Raw genomic sequence first — 23,768 nt, 5'->3', positions numbered from 1 at the left:
GGTTAATCTGTATTTTAACTCCATCTACCCACCTTGGTCCCGTTAATATCCTTACCCAACAAGCAGTATAAACCTCAGTTTTGAAATGTTCAGCAGAATCCCAAATGTTCAATTGGGGAGAGGGTTCCAGATTTCTGCTACCCTTTGTGTGAAGAAGTGCTTCTTGACATCATCCCTGAGTTGCCTAACCCTAATTTTAAGGTGATGACCCCATGTTCTGGACTTCCCCACCAAAGGAAATAATTTCTCTCTATCTACCCTACTAACTCCTTTGATCAACTCAATTTAGATATCACTTTTTTGTTCATTCATGGGATGTGGGCGTCGCTGGCTAGGCTAGCATTTATTGCCCATCCCTAATTGCCCTTGAGCAGGTGGCAGTGAGCTGCCTTCTTGAACCGCTGCAGTCCATGTGGGGTAGGTACACCCACAGTGCTGTTAGGAAGGGAGTTCCAGGATTTTGACCCAGTGACAGTGAAAGAAAGGCGATATAGTTCAGAGTCAGGATGGTGTGTGGCTCGGAGGGGAACTTGCAGGTGGTGATGTTCCCATGCATACGCTACCCTTTTCCTAAGTGGTAGAGGTTGTGGTTTGGGAGATGCTGTTGAGGAGCCTTGGTGAGTTGCTTCAGTGCATATTGTAGATGGTACACACTGCTGCCAGTGTGTGGAGGGAGTGAATATTTGTGGATGGGGTGCCAATCAAACGGGCTGTTTTGTCCTGGATAGTGTCTAGCTTCTTGAGTGTTGTTGGAGCTGCACCCATCCAGGCAAGTGGGGAGTATTTCATCACACTCCTGACTTGTGCCTTGTAGATGGTGGACAGGCATTGGAGAGTCAGGAGGTGAGTTGCTCGCTGCAGAATTCCAAGCCTCTGACCTGCTCTCGTAGCCACAGTATTTATATGGCTACTCCAGTTCAGTTTCTGGTCAATGGTAATGCCCACAATATTGATAGTGGGGGATTCAGCGATGGTAATGCCATTGAACATCAAGGGGAGATGGTTAGATTCTCTCTTGCTTGAGATGGTCATTGCCTGGCACTTGCATAGTGCGAATGTTTATTTGTCACTTATCAGCCCAAGCCTGGATATTGTCCAGGTCTTGCTGCATCTGGACACCGGCTGCTTCAGTATCTGAGGAGTCACGAATGGTGCTGAACAGTGTGCAATCATTAACGAACATCGCCACTTCTGACTTTATGATGGAGGGAAGATCATTGATGAAGCAGCTGAAGATGGTTAGGCCTAGGACACTACCCTGAGGAACTCCTGCAGTAATGTCCTGGGCTGAGATGATTGACCTGCAACAACCACAACCATCTTCCATTGCGCTAGTTAAGACTCCAACCATTGGAGAGGTTTCCCCGATTCCCATTGACTCCAGTTTTGCTAGGGCTCCTTGAAGCTTTACTCGGTCAAATGCTGCCTTGATGTCAAGGGCAGTCACTCTCACCTCACCTCTGGAGTTCAGCTCTTTTGTCCATGTTTGGACCAAGGCAGCAGTTGAGTGGCCCTGGCAGAACTCAAACTGAGTGTCAGTGAGCAAGTTATTGCTGAGCAAGTGCTGCTAAATAACACTGTCAACGACACCTTCCATCACTTTGCTGATGATCGAGAGTAGACTAATAGGGAGGTAATTGACCGGGTTGGATTTGTCCTGCTTTTGGTGTACAGGACATACCTGGACAATTTTCCACATTGCCAGTGTTGTAGCTGTACTGGAACAGCTTCCCAAGAGGCGCAGCTAGTTCTGGAGCACAGGTCTTCAGTACTATTGCCGGAATGTTGTCAGGACCCGTAGGCCAGAATTTTATGCCGCCCCAGCGAGCCGGATGGAGGTGGCGGGCGGTGGGGGTGGTGTTAAGGTGGCATAAAATGGAGCGGGAGGCCTTCCCGACCTGCTGCAGCCTCCGCTCCACATTACGTAGGGTGGGGGGGGGGGAGGGGGGGGAAAGCAGGCCACCCGCCCCATGCCAATCAAGGCTCTTAAGTAGCCAATTAACGGTCACTTAAGGGCCTTCGCCCGCATCCATGGGGATTTTACCATGGCAAGCGGGCATCCTGGAACCGGGAAAGGCCGCCTGGTGAATGCTGGTGGTCTCTCAGTGCTCCGGGGGTGGATCCAGACAAACGGGCACAGGGTGCCCGATTGAGGCCAGCCCCCGCTTCCCCTACCACCCCCAGGATGCAAGACGCCCCCCCTTCTACCCAAATGACTACCTAATTGGGCTAATTGGTCGGGCCCCAGCAAGGCAACCAAAACTTATCTGCACTCCTGGCTCCATGTCCTCGTCTGGGCTGCAGTCCCAACAGTGGCCACCGCTCCTGCTGGCACTGCTGGGACCAAGAGCTGCCAGTCTGATGATTGGCCAATGTGTGACTTCCTCCCTCAAGTGGATGGAAGTCCCGCCTTGGAACAATTAAAGCCTGGGGACCCGTAAAACGTGGGACAGATCCCCAGGCTAGGCGGAAGCGGGTTTGCCACCGACTTTTAATTCGGTGGCCAGCTCCTGTCTGCCCGACCTAAAATACAGCCCATAGCCTTTTCAGTATCCAGTGCCTACAGCCATTTCTTGATATCACATGGAGTGAATCGAATTGGCTGAAGACTGGCATCTGTGATGCTGGGACCCCAGGAGGAGGCCGAAATGGATCATCCACTCGACACTTCTGGCTGAAAATGGATGCAAATGCTTCAGTCTTGTCTTTTGCACTGTTATGCTGGGCTCCCCCATTGTTGAGGATGGGGATAATTGTGGAGCCTCCTCCTCCTGTTAGTTGTTTAATTGTCCAGCACCATTCACGGCTGGATGTGGCACGACTGCAGAGCTTAGATCTGATCCGTTGGTTGTGAGATCACTTAGCTCTGTCTATCACATGCTGCTTATGCAGTTTGGCATGCAAGTAGTCCTGTGTTGTAGCTTCACCAGGCTGACACCTCATTTTAAGGTATGCCTGGTGCTGCTCCTGCCATTCCGTCCTGCAGTCTTCATTGAACCAGTGTTGGTCCCCCAGCTTGATTGTAATAGTAGAGTGGGGGATATGCCAAGCCGTGAGGTTACAGATTGTGGTTGAGTACAATTCTGCTGCTGATGATGGCCCACAGCGCCTCATGGATGCCCAGTTTTTAGATGCTAGATCTGTTTGAAATCTATCCCATTTAGCATGGTGATAGTGCCACACAACACAATGGAGGGTATCCTCAATGTGAAGATGGGACTTAGTCTGCAAAAGAACTGTGCGGTGGTCACTCCTACCAATACAGTCATGGACAGATGGATCTGCGACAGGTGAGAATGAGGTCAAGTAGCTTTTTCCCTCTTGTTGGCTCCCTTACCACCTGCTGCATACCCAGTCTTGCAGCCATGTCCTTTAGGACTTGGCCAGCTCGATAAGTAGAGGCGCTATCAAGCCACACTTGGTGATGGACATTGAAGTCCCCCACCCAGAGTGCATTCTGTGCCCTTGCTACCCTCAGTGCTTCTTTCATTTGGTGTTCAACACGAGAAATACTGATTCATCAGCTGAGGGGGTTAGTAAATGGTAATCAGCAGGAGGTTTCCTTGCCCATGTTTCACCTGATGCCATGAGACTTCATGGAGTCCAGAGTCAATGTTGAGGATCCCAGGGCAACTCCCTCCCAACTGTATACCACTGTGCCGCCACCTCTGGTGGGTCTGTCCTGCTGGTGGGACAGGATATACCCAGGAATGATGATGGTGGTATCAGGGACATTGTCTGCAAGGAATGATTCCATGAGTACGACTGTGTCAGGCTGTTGCTTGACTCATCTTGACAGCTCTCCCAATTTTGGCACAAGCCCCAGACATTCGTAAAGAGGACCTTGAGGGTCGACAGGGTTGGGTTTGCCGTTGTCGTTTCCAGTGCCTAGGTCGATGCCGGGTGGTCCATCCGGTTTCTGTCCTTTTCTTACGCTTTGTAGCGGTTTTCTACAACTGAGTTAATCCGATTCAGCTGAACTTACTAGGCCATTTCAGAAGGCTTTTAAGAGTCAACCACATTGCTGTGGGTCTGGAGTCACATGTAGGACCAGACAAGGACGGCAGATTGCCTTCCCTCAAGGACATTCGTGAACCAGATGGGTTTCGACAGTGGTTCCATGGTCACCATGAGACTAGATTTTCATTCCAGATTTTATTAATTTAATTCAAACTTCACCGTCTCCTGTGGTGGGATTCAAACCAATGTCCCCAGAACATTAGCCTAGGCCTCTGGATTACTAGTCCAGTGACACTACCACTATGCCGCCACCCCATCAGTTTGATCACCCCTTAATTTTCTAAAACTCAAGTGAGAAAAGAAAATCTGACAGACTTTCCACTCTTGATAGCTCTTCAATGATTCCTGCGAGAAAATGCGTGTGTGTTTGTGGGCATCGTGTGTGAAGAGGATTGGGCATCGGGTGTGGATAGAGGAGTGGGCGACAGGTGTGATTCCCCTCACAGACGAACAGCTCGTCAGCATTCACTGTCCAGAATGAGAATTATGAAGAGCCATTTTGTTGAGATACCAGAGGGAGGCCGTTGTCTGTGGACAGCAGGCTAGGCCAGTGTGGAAGGTACTTCACAGCCAAGCTTGGTCCCGTTCTCATGTGATGCTCACACATGTACACTTTTTCCAGTAGCTGTCACTGGACAGCAATCCGCAGATGGAACTTGGCCTGGTTTTTCCCTTCTCTATCCTAAGGACACTCAAGTAAATTACAGCACTCTGACTGCCTTCCTGGCTCAGATTAGCTGCCTCGGTATAGACTGGGGAGCAAAGGTGGGACAATCAGGTTTGTATGCTGAGGAAAATCTTTACCCAATAGTCCATTGAGGAACCTACCTGTACCATTGCTCATGACATAGCAACAGGAATAGGCCATTCAGCCCCTCAAGCCTGCTCTGCCATTCAGTTTGATCATGGCTGATCTGCAACTCAACTTCATTAACCCAACTTAGCTCCATATCCCTTGATGTCCTTACCCCAACAAAAATCGATCCGTCTCAATCTTGAAAGTTCCAATGACCTCCAGCATCCAAAGCCTTTCAGGAGAGAGAGAGATCCAGATTTGCGGTACACTTTGTTTGAAGAGGTGCTTCCTGATTTCGCTCTTAAAGTATCTTGCATTAATTTTAAGATTATGCCCCCTTGTTTTTGATTCCCCCCCATTAGAGTAAATAGATTAATTAGAACATAAGAAAGCAGAGCAGGAGCAGGCCATACTGGCCCTCAGGCTTATTTAATAAGATCATGGTGGATCTTCTAACTCACTCCACTGTTCCACCCTATTCCCATATCCTGATTCCAGCGACGGCAGCGAAACCTGGACAACGTATGTCAGCCAAGAGCGACGTCTCAATTCATTCCATCTTCGCTGCCTCCGGAGAATACTTGGCATCAGGTGGCAGGACCGCATCTCCAACACAGAAGTCCTCGAGGCGGCCAACATCCCCAGCTTACACACACTACTGAGTCAGCGGCGCTAGAGATGGCTTGGCCATGTGAGCCACATGGAAGATGGCAGAATCCCCAAGGACACATTGTACAGCGAGCTTGCCACTGGTATCAGACCTACCGGCCGTCCATGTCTCCGCTTTAAAGACATCTGCAAATGCAACATGAAGTCCTGTGACATTGACCACAAGTCGTGGGATTCAGTTGCCAGCAATCGCCAGAGCTGGCGGGCAGCCACAAAGGCGGGGCTAAAGAGTGGCGAGTCGAAGAGATTTCGCAGTTGGCAGGAAAAAAGACAGAAGCGCAAGGGGAGAGCCAACTGTGTAACAGCCCCGCCAACCAATTTTTTTAGTAGCACCTGTGGAAGAGTCTGTCACTCTAGAATGAGCCTTTATAGCCACTCCAGGCGCTGCTTCACAAACCACTGACCACCTCCAGGCGCTTACCCATTGTCTCCCGAGACAAGGAGGCCAAAGAAGAAGAAGAGAAGGTTCCCTTAATGTCCAAAATTCTTAATGATCTCAGCCTTGAGTATACTCAACAGATTGTCTGTATCTACTCTACCTAACCCTTTTAATAGTTTAAAATACCTCGATCAGATCACGTTGTACCATTCAGTAATAGTTGCAAATTTTTTACCTTCATCAGTGTGTGCAATGCTCTCACTTTCCGCGCCTCCTCTTTGGCTTGGAGGAGACTGTAGCCGTATGGTGCTCGGACTTTACTGATTCTTTCTGATGTCTTCCTAACCAAAGGTTCCTCGACTAAGTTATCATCCTCATCAGCATCTACCGGCTTGATAATGAGAGCGAGGATCAGGGCGTCACATAACACCTGCATGGGTTATAGTCACAGGAAATGCAAATCAACTTCCCTTCTTTTTGCAAACCAATGAGAATCCGGAGTTCACATCAGGTTTAAACAGTCAAAGGATATAAGCAACCCTTGAGAACCTGGGACCTCCCTCCAAAGCCATCAATAAAATCTTGCAGTTTCTGCTTCTCCCTGCACTGAATGACTTCACATCCACACACACTCCAAACTTCAGATCACTTCTTCCAGATTTTCCTAGATTAATTTGAGGCTCAAGGGAAGAGAGAGCTGTACTCCAACACTTCTTCAGATTCAACGCTCTGAGATAAGCACAGGTTAGATACAGAGTAAAGCTCCCCCTACACTGTCCCAAACACTCTCAAGTATTGTGCAGCTGCAGAATAAACCTTCACCACAATAATATTTTGAATCCTAAAATTGCTTCATTGTGATTTCACTGAGCTGGTTTGAAGTTTATGCATTGTTATTTCTGGCAATTCTCCAGTGTTACTGCAACCTGAATCTTGACACTCAATCATTGCTTCTTGCTCGCTCCATGGCAAATCAACTTGGTTTGTTTGAATCACACAATTGGGATTGTGTTTTATGATGGTTGTAAATTCTCAGTGACTCGGTCTGAGCAAACATGGGGTTTCATCAATGAGTACGAGTTACAGGCTCTATAACCTAAGGAGATACATAATAAAGTTTGCAACAGCAGCATGCTCCACAGAGAGGCTGTGTGATTTATCCTCTGTCTGCTTGATGTTATTGAGTCCCTCAACTCTCTCAAAAGCACAATGTACAGAAAACCGTGCTACACTATGATAATTCAGCTTACTTCTTCCCTCTCATGCATGTGATGCTTTTCCTCTGCCAGCCACACTGTGGTCTCTCTGTATCAGTTTGACAGTGCTAAATCCATGCCCATTGGAGCTTGATTGAAACAGCCCAAACTCAATTTATAATCTTTCTGGCAATAGTGAAAGGAGTCCTTCATTCACACCAAGTTGAGCCGCATCTGAAGTCAAGTCCCACCACTTTGACCACATGGGTAATTTCCCTATCCTCTCCCCATCTCCAGACCTAGATGAGCTCACCTTTAGAGGTTCCAGTACAAAGAATGAAGTTAGGAAGGAGAAGAACACAGAAATCAGCCACATTAGCACCACATGGTTGGGGAATAACATGCCATAGGAGACAGTCACACTGATGCACACAGCGATGAGCAGGAAGCACAGGATGTACGTTAAATAGAGGGTCGAGTGAGGGAACAGCCATTTCCTTGGGGTCTTTGAGATGCCTGTAGTAAGAGTAACATCATTAGAAAGTGGAGGGACATCAAACCCATCATTGTAGTCAGTCTATTCATTGAAATACACCATTATTAATACATGCAGTGCCAATGATCCCAGCCAGTGCAATCAGTCCATTCAACGAAATGCACCACCAATCAGTCCTTTAGAGTGAACTTCCAGAATCAGCAGGGTGATGGTAGGCGTGTTTGAGTACCCACTCCCCATGTCGCAGGGCACTGGGATATGTGGTGTACCCTTGACTGCTCACTTAGTGAGCGGGTAAGAGAAAGTGCAGAGTGGAGGGCAGCACCTCTTACAATGAGGGACTGAGAGACACAAAAAAAAACCCTGGAACCTCCGATGCCTCACCCAGAGACTGCTGTGTCCCAGGGATAAGATCCTGGAATACAATGGAATTTGGGATGGACTCAGTGGTGCTGCTCCCCGCAGCTTCAATCATGGGAACACTGGAGACACAGCGATGAAATGCACAGTATGTTCACTAAATTGGCAGTGGGGAAAATCACTTGGGGCTGACTCACTGTCCTTAGCTACATACTAAGCTGTGCTTAAATCACTCCACTGCAGGGTTAACTGACTCCACACCAGTACAAGCATGGAATAAATAACAGGGTAAAAAGTCCAAATGCCCCAAACTAACCAGAAGGTCCCACATTTGACTCCAGTCGATGCTGAGTTAGCCAATCACAGCTGGGTATCAGTTTCAGATTGGCAACTGATCTCATTTGGCTGGGGGGAAAACAATAATCAGCCATGGATCCCCCCTTCAGATCACTAACTAGTGTGTGTGTGCACAACCAGATTTTGATGAGGCTGGGCTGTGATGCCTTCCAGGGTTGAACAGCCTATGTCTCTAACCATCTAAGTTCACATGTGAAGAATAGTCCCTGGGGTCAGCTGGTTAAGACGGGCAGCGATGCAACTGTAACCCAGAAAGAATCAGTGCCCTTGGGAGAAAGGGGGCAACATTGTCGGGGGAGGGGGGGGGCGGGTGTGGGGGTTAGAAACTATTGTTTCTAGTGACTGGTCTGCTGAAGGGTAAATATCCCTGCACTCAGCCCATAGACCAGGTGACTCTAGGCTGCTCCACCTTGAGAAAGCCGTCTTTGAGGTAAAACCGAACTTGGGTGGCTGCTGTCTGGTGACAGCCTCAACTCTCACACTCTCCAACTCAACCAGTTCAGAAATAAGAAAAACTTCAATTATAAGTCAGTAATAAAAACAGGGAACACTGAATACACAACACAGCATCTATCTGAAACATTAACTTGCATTTCCTTTTTCAGACTTGACCAACCTTCTGTGTATTCCCTGCATGTTCTAGGCCCAACCATCTTCAGCTGCTTCATCAATGAAGTGGGGATGTTTGCTGATGATTGGACAATGGTTAGAACCATTCATAACTCCTCAGATACTGAAGCAGCCCATGTCCAGATGCAGCAAGACCTGGACTACATCCAGGCTTGGGCTGATAAGTGGCAAGTAACATACACGCCACGCAAGTGCCAGGCCAACTCCATCTCAAACAAGAGAGAATCTAACCATCTCCCCTTGATGTTCAATGGCATTACCATCGCTGAATCCCCCACTATCAACATCCTGGGAGTTATCATTGACCAGAAACTGAACTGGAGGAGCCACATAAATGTTGTGGCTACAAGAGCAGGTCAGAGGCTGGGAATTCAGAGGCGAGTAGCTCACCTCCTGACTCCCCAATGCCTGTCCACCATCTACAAGGCACAAGTCAGGAGTGTGATGGAATACTCTCCACTTGCCTGGATGCATGCAGCTCCAACAACATTCAACAAGCTCGACACCATCCAGGATAAAGCAACCCGCTTGATTAGCAGCCCATCCACAAATATTCACTCCCTCCACCACTGACGCACAGTGGCAGCAGTGTGTACCATCGACAAGATGCACTGCAGCAACTTACTAAGGCTCCTTCGACAGCACCTTCCAAACCCCCGACCTCTACCACCTAGAAGGACAAGGGCAACAGATGCATGGGAACAACACCAACTGCAAGTTCCCCTCCAAGTCACACACCATTCTGACTTGGAACTATATTGCCGTTCCTTCACTGTCACTGGATCAAAAGCCTGGAACTCCCTTCCTAACAGCACTGCGGGTGTACCTGCACCCCATGGACTGCAGCAGTTCAAGAAGACAGCTCACCACCACCTTCTCAAGGGCAATTAGGGATGGGCAATAAATGCTGGCCTAGCCAGTGACTCCCACATCCCATTAACAAAATTCTGAGTAGTAAAGAAATCTCTGTCTCTCTGATTAAACATCATCTCAGCAATAAGGAGATCTCCCTGAATCACACTACAAGGTGTGAATGAATGAGAGATGACTTCAGAAGGTAAAATCTTTCCCCCCCCCCCCATCCCCCCATGCAGCAAGACCTGCATAACATCCAGGCTTGAGCTGATAAGTGGCAAGTAACATTTGCACCACACAATGTGCCCGGCAATAACTATCTCCAGCGAGAGAGAATCTAACCACTTCCCCTTCAAATTCAGTGGTATAACCATCACCGAATTCCCCACCATCAACACCCTGGGGGTCACCATTGACTGGAAACTCAACTGAACTAACCACATAAATGCCTGCCTCCTGGAGCAGATTAGAAGCTGGGCATTTCTGTGGCAAGGGATTCACCTTCTGATTCCACAAAGCCTTTCCACAACCTACAAGGCACTAGTCAGGAGTGTGATGGAATACTCTCCACTTGCCTGGATGAGTGCAGCTCCAACACCACTCAAGCAACTCAACACCATCAGGACAAAGCTTGATCAGCAGCCCATCCACCACCTTCAGCATCCACTGCCTCCAGCACCACGGCTGCAGTGCGTACCATCTACAAGATTCACAGCAGCAAATCACAAAGGCTTCATCATCACCACTTCCTAAACCTGTGGCGTTCCTTCACCCAGAAGGACAAAGGCAGCAGGAGCACAGGAACACCTTCACCTCCAAGTTTGCCTCCGAGTCACACACCATCCTGACTTGGACATATATCGCTGTTCGTTCAGCACATGGGGTCAAGATGCTAGAACTCCCTAACAGCACTGTGGGTGTACCTTCACCATACAGAGTGCAGTGGAGCAAGAAGGCGGCTCACCACCACTTTCTCAAGAGCAATTAGGAATGAGCAATAAATGTTGACCCCTCACCTGTGCCCCAAGAGACTGGAGGGAGAACATAAAACTGTGAAACAGCAATCAAGAAGTGATGGCAGAAAATCCTCAGAGAGAGCTAACTGGGCATGCTCTCCACAGCAAGAATAAATGAACTGCCTCAGATTGACAGCACAGGGAGTATCAGAACATCTGATCACTTGGACTGCAAGTTATCTTAAAGGGACAGTATCGCAGGTGATGGTCCCTGTGGGATGGTACCAATTTCCATTTGAAGATGGATGTTTTAAGGAAGCATTGTTATTTATAATCAGTGCCCACTGTAGCACTGTATGACCTAATGTCGGGGTAAATGGAAAACTTACCAATGCGAGTGGAAAAGGCGGAGCCAGGTATGGGAATTGGCTCCAGACTGGTCATGAAGCTGCTGCATGTTCTTCCTGATGAAGTGAATGAGGATGACTGATGCAGGAGTCCCAGGTGCGGCTTCCTCTCTCTCAGGTCAGACCAGGTACTGCTCGAGCTCCTTAAGCTAAAACAAGGTAAGAAGACAGGTCACATTAGCAAGTATTGGTGGCTGTGATCTCCCTCACACTGCGAGGGACCAATATTGGCCCTGCCATCGATGATGCTCTCCTTTGTTCTTAGCAGCTGGCTTGAGTGGCACTCCCTGGCTCCTGAGAGGTGGGACCTCTCATCTCGATATACGGGACACAAAGGTTGGTTCCCCCATCGGACGCTCTTGGTGATGGCTGGTGACGGGGGGGCACACTGGTCACATCATAAAGAAGGTAAGTGCCTTTATGCACTTGGTCCATGTAATCTCCTGGACTGGTTTGATCGCCTGAAGGGGTCAAGAGGGAATTTCTGGAGTATTTTTTCCATTACTGGCCCTGAGTATTCCCTCTTTTTTGTATCTCCCAGAGGATTGCATTGCTGGAGGGGGAAGGGGGTTTCAGGGGAGGGAGGAGATTAGTTAGTATCTGGTCGTGATGCTCTGGCCACCATGAGTATGGGAAAAGTTTGATAGAGCAGCTGGTCTTTACCTGTCTGTGATTTTCATATGTTTATATTGTGATGGAAACTACATCTGCCAAAATGAGACATATTAATTTTGTAATATGGAACATTATTTTTGAACTGTTACTGGACCTGAAATAACTTGTTTAAAAAGACCACAACAGTGGCTGAAAACATGGCTGCACATTTGCATTCTAAAAGACAGTTGCATGAAGATGACAATGGGAGTACTCCCTAATGCAATTAGCCAGATGGATTTTTGTCAATAGAGATGATCAAGAGACATTGAGAGTCATTGAGGCAGCATTCCATCCCCCCCACCTCCCCCCCCCCCCCCCCCACAACTGAGAGTGTCTGATGAGCTTGGGGGAAACCACAAACCTCGCAGGAGAGGCTGTTTTTCAAACAGGGAGCTAGTTACATGACTAACCTGCTGGCCAGCCGAGAGTTAATTGAATTGTGCTGACAGAACAGTTTTTGGAAGAGACTGCAACTGAACTTCAAAAAGAGAGCATCTCTCTCTCTCTCTCTCTCTCCCTCTCTCTCACACGCAAAGTTCCAGGGATCCATGGAAGTAACTCAAGCCTCAAGACAGGAGTCCAGCGAAACAAGTTTGAAAGTGTGCACTGGGCCCCAATGAGAAATGCAAGACTTAACTTTAATCAAAGACTCTACATCCAAACCAAAACCAGTAACTGAACTCCAGCTATTACTTCAAACCTTTCCCCTTCTTTCTCCTCCTCTGTCTCTATTTGTGTTTGTGTTTATGGCGTTTGCATGCTCGCGTAGTTGCGTCGCATATTTTTAGTGGTTTTAACTGAATAAGAGTTTTAAAGTTAATAAACCTGCACCTTTCTTGTTTAAATCAGAGAAAACCTGTCTGGTTGATTTCTTTGCCATTACAATTAGAGAGCAGTGAGCAAGGATTCACTGAGGGGAAGCAAAGAACACAGTGCTTTAAAAAATTAAACCCTGTTATGGCCAAACCAGGAAAAGGCTGAGGGGGAGCCCTAGACCCCTGCCTCCCCTGGTCCTAACAATATGAAACCATGAGGCTGTAGCTCCTAAATTTTCTTTCCTTCTAAATTAAACTAGGGTGATCCTAGTAGACCAGCAGCCCTCCCTGAGACCGCTGCTCCTCACCAGGAATGTCTAACCAGGGAAATATCCCTTTAAAAGGGAAGCTGGGCCAATTTAGAAATGCGTGAAAATGAACAAGGAACACAGGAACAGGAGCAAGCCATTTAGCCCCTTCAGCCTGTTCAGCCATTCAACCAGATCATGGCTGTACTTCAACCCCATTAACCCGCCTTTGCCCCATTAGCCGTGATACCCTTACCCAACAAAAATCTATCCATCTCAGGCTTGAAAATTCCAATTGTTCCACAGCATCCACAGCTTTCTGTGAAGAGAGTTCAGATCTCCATTACCCTTTGTGTGAAAACTGCTTCCTGATTCCTCTCCTGACTGGCCTAGCTCTAAGTTTAAGGTTATGCCCCATTGTTCTGAACGTACCCACCAGAGGAATTAATTTCTATCGACCCAATCATCTTAAACACCTCAACCAGATCACCCCTTAATCTATATTCAAGGGAATACAAGCCTGGTCTTTGAAACCTATCCTAATAATTTAACCCCTTTAGTCCTGGTATCATTCTGGTGAATTTGCACTGTGCCTACTCCAAGACCAATATATCCTTCCTGAGTTGCCGTGCCCAGAACTGAATGCAGTCCTCCCGATGTGGTCTAAGCACAGCTCTATGCAACTGTGGAATAACTGCCACCCCTTTGTATTCCAAACAAACATGAACGAAACAAATTAGCCACCGGAGGAAGGGTGCTGTACATGAGTGTCCTGCTGCTCGGTATTCAGGAAGAAAGGGAAGGACTTCGCATTTGTAATCACCACCTCAGGATGTCCCAAAGCACTTCACAGCTAAGAGCAATCACTGTTGTTTTGTAGGCTAATGTGACACTCAGTTTGCACTCAGCAAGTTCCTACACACAGCAATGAGATCTCAGTCATCAACCCCCGAGCTCGCTGACCTACACTGGTTCCCAGTCCACAAATATCTCAAATTCAAAATTGTTCAAAACCCTCCACGCCTTCACCCCTCCTTATTTCTGTAACCTCCAGCCCTACAACCCTTCCTCCAACTCCAGCCTGTTGTGCATGCCCCACTTCCTTTGCCTCACCATTGACCACCATGTCTTCAGTCGTCTTGGCCTTATCCTCTGGAATTCTCTCCCTAAACATCTCATAGAGTTTTACAGCACAGAAACAGGCCCTTCGGCCCAATGTGCCTGCAACGACCATCAAGCAACCGTCCTAACTAATCCCATTTCCCCGCACTTGGCCCATATCCTTGTATGTTACAGCATTTCAAGTGCTCATCTAAATACTTCTTGAATGTCGTGAGTGTTCCTGCCTCTACCAACTCTTCAGGCAGAGTGTTCCAGATTCCAACCAACCTCTGGGTGAAAAAATTCCGCCTCAACTCCCCTCTAAACCTTCTGCCCCTTACCTTAAATCTATGCCCCCTCGTTGTCTCATTTCCCGGCGGAGCAGCAGGAGAAGGTAGCGACTCTTCGGTGGGTAAGTGAAGGCACCAGGAACTGTGTTTTTAAAAGTTGTACTTACTGTTTTCCTTGTGTTCAAGCTACTTTTGGCGCGGGAGGAACCGGAAGCTGGACGGCAGCAAGGACTCCTGGGTAGGTATTTTCTTTAAAGGTGCGGAGCTCCGTGGACTCGGCCTCATTTCCCGGCGGAGCAGCAGGAGAAGGTAGCGACTCTTCGGTGGGTAAGTGAAGGCACCAGGAACTGTGTTTTTAAAAGTTGTACTTACTGTTTTCCTTGTGTTCAAGCTACTTTTGGCGCGGGAGGAACCGGAAGCTGGACGGCAGCAAGGACTCCTGGGTAGGTATTTTCTTTAAAGGTGCGGAGCAGAGTTAACCCGAGACACTACACATGTAGTGTCTCCCACCCATCCTCCTCCTGTAACCTAATAATAAGACCCTTTTTACCCTCCTCCTCTAACCAAAAAGGACTGAACAGGTAAGCTATTTCACTGTTTTTGTTAATATCTATATTTGTACTTAATTAAGGGGTAATTGAGTAAAAGAAATGGCAGCCAGGGGAGTGCAGTGCTCCTCCTGCAGTATGTTCGAGGTAAGGGGAACCTCCGGTGACCCTGCCGACTTCACCTGCTGGAAGTGCATCCGTCTCCAGCTCCTATCAGACCGTGTTAGGGAACTGGAGCTGGAGCTGGATGAACTGAGGATCATTCGGGAAGCTGAGGGGGTGATAGATAGAAGCTACAGGGATGTCGTTACTCCACAAAACAAAGGCAGCTGGGTAACAGTTAGAGGTGGGAAGAGGTCAGTGCAGGGATCTCCTGTGGTCGTTCCCCTCGGCAACAAGTATACAGTTTTAGATACTGTTGGGGGGGACGGCCTATCGGGGGCAGGCTGCAGTGAACGGGCCTCTGGCACGGGGTCCTGCACTGTGGCTCAGAAGGGAAGGAGGGAGAACGGGAGAGCACTAGTCATCGGGGACTCGATGGTGAGGAGTACCGACAGGCGGTTCTGTGGGCGCAAGCGAGACGCACGGATGGTTTGCTGCCTCCCTGGTGCCAGGGTCCGTGATGTTTGTGATCGCGTCTTCAGGATCCTTAAAGGGGAGGGGGAGCAGCCAGAGGTCGTGGTGCACATTGGCACCAACGACGTAGGAAGGAAGGGTGGCACAGATGTTAGAAGTGAGTTTAGGGAGTTAGGCTGGAAGCTGAAAGCTCGGACGGACAGAGTTGTTATCTCTGGTTTGTTGCCGGCGCCACGTGATAGTGAGGCTAGGAATAGGGAGAGAGCACAGCTGAACACGTGGCTGCAGGAATGGTGTAGGAGGGAGGGCTTCCAGTTCTTGGATAATTGGACTGCATTCTGGGGAAGATGGGACCTGTTCAAACAGGACGGGCTGCATCTGAACCAGAGGGGCACCAATATCCTGGGAGGGAGGTTTGCTAGTACTGTTCGGGAGGGTTTAAACTAGTTTGGGAGGGGGATGGGAACCGGACTTGTAGTCCAGGGACCAGTGGGTCCACTCAGAAAGACAAAGAGTGTAGTGAGGTATTGGGGAAGGTAGCACTGTCGCGGAGGACAGATGGGCACGGAGAAGGGTTAAAGTGCGTATACTTCAACGCAAGAAGCATCAGGAATAAGGTGAGTGAATTGAAGGCGTGGATGGGCACTTGGGACTACGATGTTGTGGCCATCACTGAAACGTGGATAGGTGAGGGGGAGGAATGGTTCTTGGAGGTACCTGGTTATAGATGTTTTCATAAGATTAGGAATGGTGGTAAAAGAGGTGGGGGGGTGGCATTGTTAGTTAGAAATAGTGTAACAACTGCTGAAAGAATTTTCGAGGAGGATCTGCCGACTGAGGCACTGTGGGTTGAGGTCAGGAACAGGAAAGGAGCAGTCACCTTGATGGGAGTTTTCTATCGGCCCCCCAATAGCAGCAGGGAGGTGGAAGAGCAGATTGGGAAACAGATTTTGGAAAGGAGCAGAAGTCACAGGGTAGTAATTATGGGGGATTTCAACTTCCCAAATATTGATTGGCAACTCTTTAGATCGAATAGTTTGGATGGGGTAGTGTTTGTGCAGTATGTCCAGGAAGCTTTTCTGACTCAGTATGTAGACTGCCCGACCAGAGGGGAGGCAATATTGGATTTGGTACTAGGTAATGAACCAGGGCAAGTGATAGAGCTGTTGGTGGGCGAGCACTTTGGAGATAGTGATCACAATTCTGTAGCATTCACTGTGGTAATGGAGAGGGATAGGTATGTGCAACAGGGCAAGGTTTACAATTGGGGGAAGGGTAGATATGATGCTGTCAGGCAGGAACTGAGGAGCATAAGTTGGGAGCATATGCTGGCAGGGAAGGGCACGGTCGAAATGTGGAACTTTTTCAAGGAGCAGATAGTAGGGGCCATTGATAAGCATGTCCCTGTCAGACAGGGAAGGGATGGTCATGTGAGGGAACCGTGGTTGACAAGAGAGGTTGAGAGTCTTGTTAGGAAGAAGAAGGATGCGTATATAAGGTTGAGGAAAAAGGGCACAGGCATAGCTCTGGAGGGATACAAGATGGCCAGGAAGGATCTGAAGAAAGGGATTAGGAGAGCTAAGAGAGGGCATGAAAAATGCTTGGCGGGTAGGATAAAAGAAAACCCCAAGGCCTTTTACGCGTATGTCAGAAATATGAGGATGACTAGGGGGACCGTAGGTCCGGTCAAGGACAATAGCGGGAGACTGTGTGTTGAGCCGGAAGAGATAAGTGAGGTTTTGAATGAGTACTTCTCTTCGGTATTTACGAATGAGAAGGGGTGTATTACTGAAGAGGACGGTGTGAAACAGACTGGTAAGCTCGAGGAAGTGCTCGTTAGGAGGGAAGATGTGTTGGGGTTTTTGAATAACTTGAAGATAGACAAGTCTCCCGGGCCTGACGGGGTATATCCAAGGATGTTATGGGAAGCAAGGGATGAAATTGCAGAGCCGCTGGCAATGATCTTTTCATCTTCTCTGTTGACGGGGGTGGTACCAGGTGATTGGAGGGTGGCAAATGTTGTGCCCCTGTTCAAGAAAGGGAATAGGAACAACCCTGGGAATTACAGGCCAGTTAGTCTTACTTCGGTGGTAGGCAAGTTGATGGAAAAGGTGCTGAGGGATAGGATTTCTGAGCATCTGGAAAGACACTGCTTGATTCGGGACAGTCAGCACGGTTTTGTGAGGGGTAGGTCTTGCCTCACAAGCCTGATTGAATTCTTTGAGCAGGTGACCAAGCAAGTGGATGAGGGTAAACCAGTGGATGTGGTGTACATGGATTTTAGTAAGGCATTTGATAAGGTCCCCCATGGTAGACTTATGGAGAAAGTCAGGAGGCATGGGATAGTGGGGAATGTGGCCAGTTGGATTAAGAATTGGCTAACTGATAGAAGGCAGAGAGTGGTCTTAGATGGTAAATACTCAGCCTGGAGCCCAGTTACCAGTGGCGTGCCACAGGGATCAGTTCTGGGTCCTCTCCTGTTTGTGATTTTTATTAACGACTTGGATGAGGAAGTCGAAGGGTGGGTCAGTAAATTTGCAGATGATACAAAGGTTGGTGGAGTTGTGGATACCGAGGAGGGCTATTGTCGTCTGCAAAGGGACTTGGATAGGTTGCAGTGCTGGGCTGAAAAGTGGCAGATGGAGTTTAACCCTGAAAAGTGTGAGGTCGTCCATTTTGGAAGGACAAACACGAATGCAAAATACTGGGTTAACGGTAGGGTTCTTGGGCATGTGGAGGAGCAGAGAGACCTTGGGGTCTATGTGCATAGATCGTTGAAAGTTGCAACTCAAGTGGATAGGGCTGTGAAGAAGGCATATGGGGTGTTAGCGTTCATTAGCAGAGGGATTGAATTTAAGAGCCGTGAGGTGATGATGCAGCTGTACAGGACCTTGGTAAGGCCTCATTTGGAGTACTGTGTGCAGTTCTGGTCGCCTCATTTTAGGAAGGATGTGGAAGCCTTGGAGAGGGTGCAGAGGAGATTTACCAGGATGTTGCCTGGAATGGAGAATAAGTCTTACGAGGAAAGGCTGAACATTCTAGGCCTCTTCTCATTAGAACGGAGAAGGATGAGGGGTGACATGATAGAGGTTTATAAGATGATCAGGGGAATAGATAGGGTAGACAGTCAGAAACTTTTTCCCCGGGTGGAGCAAAGCGTTACAAGGGGTCATAAATTTAAGGTGAAGGGTGGGAGATATAAGGGGGATGTCAGGGGAAGGTTCTTTACCCAGAGAGTGGTCGGGGCATGGAATGCCTTGCCTGGGGAAGTTGTTGAGTCAGAAACTTTAGGGACTTTCAAACGGCTTTTAGATAGGTATATGGATAAAGGAGAATGATGGGGTATAGATTAAATTGTCCTTGACAGAGGACAAAGGATCGGCACAACATCGTGGGCCGAAGGGCCTGTTCTGTGCTGTATTTTTCTATGTTCTATGTTTTTCTATGTTCTATGTTATTGACCTCTCCGCTAAGGGAAAAGGTTTCTTCCTATTTATCCTATCAATGCCCCTCATAATTTTGTATACCTCAATCAGGTATAGAGCGAAGCAGTGTTAACGTTTCAGGTCAGTGACACTTCATCAGAACTGGCCACAGATCTCTCTCCACAGATGCTGCCAGACCTACTGAGTATTTCCAGCATTTCTTGTTTTTATTTCAGATTTCCAGCATCTGCAGTATTTTGATTTTATTTTAGGGAAACTGGGCCTGTATTTATTTTTATTTGTTTAGAGATACAGCACTGAAACAGGCCCTTCGGCCCACCGAGTCTGTGCCGACCAACAACCACCCATTTATACTAACCCGACAGTAATCCCATATTCCCTACCAACACTAGGGGCAATTTAAAATGGCCAATTTACCTGTCAACCTGCAAGTCTTTGGCTGTGGGAGGAAACCGGAGCACCCGGCAAAAACCCACACAATCACAGGGAGAACTTGAAAACTCCGCACAGGCAGTACCCAGAATTGAACCCGGGTCCCTGGAGCTGTGAGGCTGTGGTGCTAACCACTGCGCTGCCCTAAATCTCTAGAGTTTCGAAGATTGAGAGGGGATCTCATTGAAACCTACAAAATACTTAAAGGGATAGACAGGGTAGATGCAGCTAAGATGATTCCCCTGGTTGGGGAGTCTAGAACCAGGGGACACAATTTCAAAATAAGGGGGAAGCCACTTAGGACAGAGTTGAGGAGAAATTTCTTTACTCAGGATGTTGTGAATCTTTGGAATTCTCTACCCCAGAGTGCTGTGGAAGCTCAGTCATTGAGTCTGTTTAAAGTAGAGATTGACAGATTTCTAAATACCAATTACATAAAGGGATATGGGGATAGTGTGGGAAAATGCATTGACGTGGATGATCAGCCATGATCGTATTGAATGGTGGGGTAGGCTCGATGGGCTGAATGGCCTACTCCTGCTTCTATGTTCCTAGATTCATAGAATCTTATAGCACAGGAGGAGACCATTCAGCCTGTCATTCCTGTGCTAGCTCTTTGAAAGAGCTGTCCAATTTAGTCCCACACCCAGTTTTTTACCCATAACCCTGCAAATTTGTCCTCTTCAAGTACATGTCCAATTGCCTTTTGAAAGTTATCATGGAATCTGATCCCACCACCCTTTCAGGTCATGTGTTTCAGATCATAACAACCCTGGTTACTGAGCCACTTACCAGAGGAAATAGTTTCTCTCTACTTGCTCCACCAATACTCCTCATAATTTCAAATACCTCTGTTAGCTCTTCCCTTAAACTTCTCTGCTCTACAGAGACCAGCTTCTCCAAACTCTCTACATAACTGAAGTCCCTCATTCCTGGTATCCTACCATCTCAAGCAGCAGAAATGCCTGTGGCAATCCTCCTCCCACAGCATGTGGCTGTCACTGGACAGTACCTTATCCAAGTGAGGATCATAGAACCATTTGCCCATCATGCCTGTGCTGGCTACTTCAAAGATTAATGAAATTAGTCCCATTACCCTGCTCTTTCCCCATAGCCCTGATTTTTTTTTTCCTTTCAAGTATTTATCCAACTTACTTTTGAAAGTTATTATTGAATCTGCTTCCATCACCCTTTCATGTCGTCTACTGGCTGCATAACAAAAATTTCTCCTCATCTCTACCCTGGCTCTTTTACTAATCATATTAAATCTGTGTCCTCTGGTTAACAACCCTCCAAGCATTGAAAACAGTTCTTCTTCATTTACTCTATCAAAATTCCTCATAATTTTGAATACCTTTGTTAAATCTCCCCTTAACCTTCTCTGCTGTAAGGAGAACTATCCAGCTTTTCTCGCCTCTCCACATAACTGGTTCCTCATTCCTGGTACCATTCTAGTAAATCTCCTCTGCACCCTCTCCCAAAGTATTGACATCTTTCACAAGTAATTGGGACTTTGGCTGATGGACAAAGTTGCTGACATCCCTTCCATTTATTTTACTAAAAAGAAAAACCTCTTTGAACAAATCATTAGCAGCAACGTCAACAATGGCATGTATTTCATCCCGAAACTCATCACCACTTTAATGAAAGCTCTGACATTTAGTCGCACACACGTGTGAGAGAGGAGGTCGGTCTCAGCCCTCGGAGAGAAACGCCCACTGTCCAATGTAACCTGGTCTGATAACCCACCGTTCCGTTTTGCCTCTGCAGCGATGCTCCTCATGAGATCTTCATCTGGGAATGAAATGCCAGAGAGATACAAGAATCAAAAACTGAATTTGCAATTGGGTCACAATTACACTGCGAGATAACAAAGGTTCACTCATGGCGAGTAGTGCAGATACTGGTACAACACAGCACCTCAAGGCCCTATGACTGTCTGTGCCCCAATGAGCTGATATTACCTCTGAAGACAACTGATTAACTTACTTTGACAGCATTCCTAACTGGGAGTGCACTGAGTTCCTGAGGAAGGATTTCCAGCAGTACTATGGATATCAACAACAACTTTCATTTACATAGTGCCTTTATCTCAGTAAAACAGCCCAAGGGACTTCATAGGAATGTTAACAAACAAAAAATTGACACCAAGAAAAAAAAAGAGACTTTAGGACAGGTAACCCAAAGCTTGCTAAAAGAGGTAGGTAAGAAAGAGCACCTTAAAGGAGAAAAGGTTTAAGGAGGAAATTTTAGAGCTTAAGGCCTTGGCAGCTGAAGGCATGGTCGCCAATGGTGGGGTGAATAGAATTGGGGATGCACAAGAGGCTGGAATTGGAGGAGAGCAGAGTTTTTGGAAGAATGTAAGGCTGGAGGAGATTGTAGAGATAGGGAGGGGGGAAACCATGGAGGGATTTTAAAAACTGGTCTAACAACCTAGATGTTGTGAGTTCAAATGCGACTATGTCAAATTATGAATTGACATCCTGTAAATCTTGTAATTTGTGAGATGTTACCCAAAAAAATGTTGCTGGATTGTTGTAAAAAATGCAATTGATTCATTAATATCCTTTGCAATGCTTTTAAAGTGCAGTCACTGTCATAAACTATTTTACTTCCATTGACTTCAATGGGGAGAGATGTAAAACGGACTGCCGATTTGCTATTACCCATTTTAACTATCGTACAAAGTTAGCGAAAAGGAGACAAAAAAACCTTGTCTCCACATCCCATGTACGCAGTATGACTCAGGAAATGTGGTGTCCATATAGGAGTCAGTTTAACAGATAAAGTGCACTAGAGTCTGTGCTGGTCTAGTATATCCCTAGCAGCCTTCCCAAGGATAAGCGCTTTGAAGAGTTTAAGCACCTCAGTCCCTTATGCCATCCCAGCCAACGTAGCCACCTCATATTATCAAACAAGTTGGCTGAACGCCTTTCTCTTTCTCTTACCTGATGTCGTCAGGTGATTGTGTTTCAAACTCCAGCTATCATAGGAGTCTGAAATAGAAAAGGAAAGGGGATCTTCATCCGAGGATGAGCACCACTTCCTCCCCTGTTTGCGCAAAGCTTTCTTCCGCTTTAGAATTTTATTCTGGCTGAAGGAGCGATCATGGTTTAAGAGGTCAGGGAGGTCAAACAGACTGTCATACGATGGCCAGCTCTTCAGCAAGCTGCAATATTGAAGGAGGAGAGAGCACAGAACTCATTGAAATAGTAACAGTCGTTTTGAACAATTCACTCACTGAGAACAGGTTGGAGCTGATGGCCAGTTCTTGAGAGGGTTGCATCAGGATCCCATTTATTTTTGGGTTTTGTGCTCATCAAGGTGAAAGAATGCAAGCACTTGCATTTATATGGCATCTTTCCCAACCTTCAGATGTCCCAAAGCGCTTTACAGCCAATGCTGTAAATTTGACGTATACTCACTATTCTAATATAGGAAACACAGCAGCCAATTTGAGCAGAGCAACCTCTCTCTACCAGCAATGTGATATTGACTGGACAATCAGTTTTTAGTGATGTTAGTTGAAGAGTAAATATTGGCCAGGACATCAGAGAGAACTCCCCTGCTCTTCTTCAAATCATTTAATCAGATCTTTTATTTCCCTCTGAGACGGCAGCCGGGACCTTGTGTTAATGTCTCATCTAAAAGACGGCACGTCCAATAGTGCAGCACTCCCTCAGTACTGCCTAGATTTTGAGCTCAAGTCCCTGGGGGTGATTCTTGAGCCCATGACCATTTGACTCAGGCGTGAGGGATATTATTGTTGGGGTATGGAACAATTTCCATCTTGGGCACCCAGTGTCAGTATTAAGCACTCCCAGGTTAGCTTCCCATTCATGTTTAGTAGCAGATTAAGGTGTCCTATACACTGTTCCAAAGGTCCTCAGCCCTAACCTCAGAGGAGCTGACCCTACAGCAAGACCCATCAACTATCCTCTGGTTTGGCTGAATGAGATGGCCAGATACTGATCAATTAGGGGCAGCTTTGTGTCTGGTCCATGCTATTAGGAACTGGTCACTGCCCAAATTAATTTCACATAGGAAACCCCCACCCCATCAACCACCCAGGCCAGCAGCCACAAGAGATCTTCATTCTGTCGGTCTCGGCTGGATATGTACCCAGCTCCCAAGGGTGACAGGCCAGTTGAATAACCAGGACTCTGGATAAAGGAAAACCCCAGGGTACATCACTGTAATGGGCCTATCATTTAGCAAAGGCAGACCAGTGCTGCATTGGAGATGATCGGTGAAGGAGATGGAGGGAGGGCTGTGAACAGTCTGATGAATGCTGTTCACATTTGATATACAGTCTTTTCTCAAAAACAAAAAAAAAACATTTAATTGACTTGCACTGGCTCCACAGGCCCCGTTTGGTACCTCCCACAAATTGCTGTCCTTCATGTCTGAGATCAGACATGTTTGTACTTGCTGCTGTTCAATCTTCAGTCCGTTAACACCCTATCTGTACTAATGCTTTGTCTTTCAACACACCATTAACATATTGTTTGCCTTTGGTCCATGACCTTTTGGT

At 47.3% G+C, this 23,768-nt stretch overlaps 1 protein-coding gene across 1 annotated transcript in view; it reads right to left on the bottom strand.

Annotated features, from left to right (window-relative positions):
* pkd1b (polycystic kidney disease 1b) overlaps positions 1-23,768 on the bottom strand; it is a 208,320-nt gene that overhangs the window by 36,651 nt on the left and 147,901 nt on the right. Inside the window, exons 28-32 of the mRNA XM_068058630.1 lie at positions 22,183-22,403; positions 20,908-21,028; positions 11,104-11,270; positions 7,374-7,576; positions 6,100-6,294 (exon numbers count right to left, since the gene is read on the bottom strand). Of these exons, the coding sequence (XP_067914731.1) occupies positions 6,100-6,294; positions 7,374-7,576; positions 11,104-11,270; positions 20,908-21,028; positions 22,183-22,403 (907 nt within the window). The remainder of the gene's footprint in view (positions 1-6,099; positions 6,295-7,373; positions 7,577-11,103; positions 11,271-20,907; positions 21,029-22,182; positions 22,404-23,768) is intronic.

This window comes from Heterodontus francisci, chromosome 26 (genome assembly GCF_036365525.1).
Source record: "Heterodontus francisci isolate sHetFra1 chromosome 26, sHetFra1.hap1, whole genome shotgun sequence".
NCBI lineage: Eukaryota > Metazoa > Chordata > Chondrichthyes > Heterodontiformes > Heterodontidae > Heterodontus > Heterodontus francisci.
Note: the sequence above shows the minus strand (reverse complement) of the source record. Positions and strands in the feature narration are given on the sequence as shown.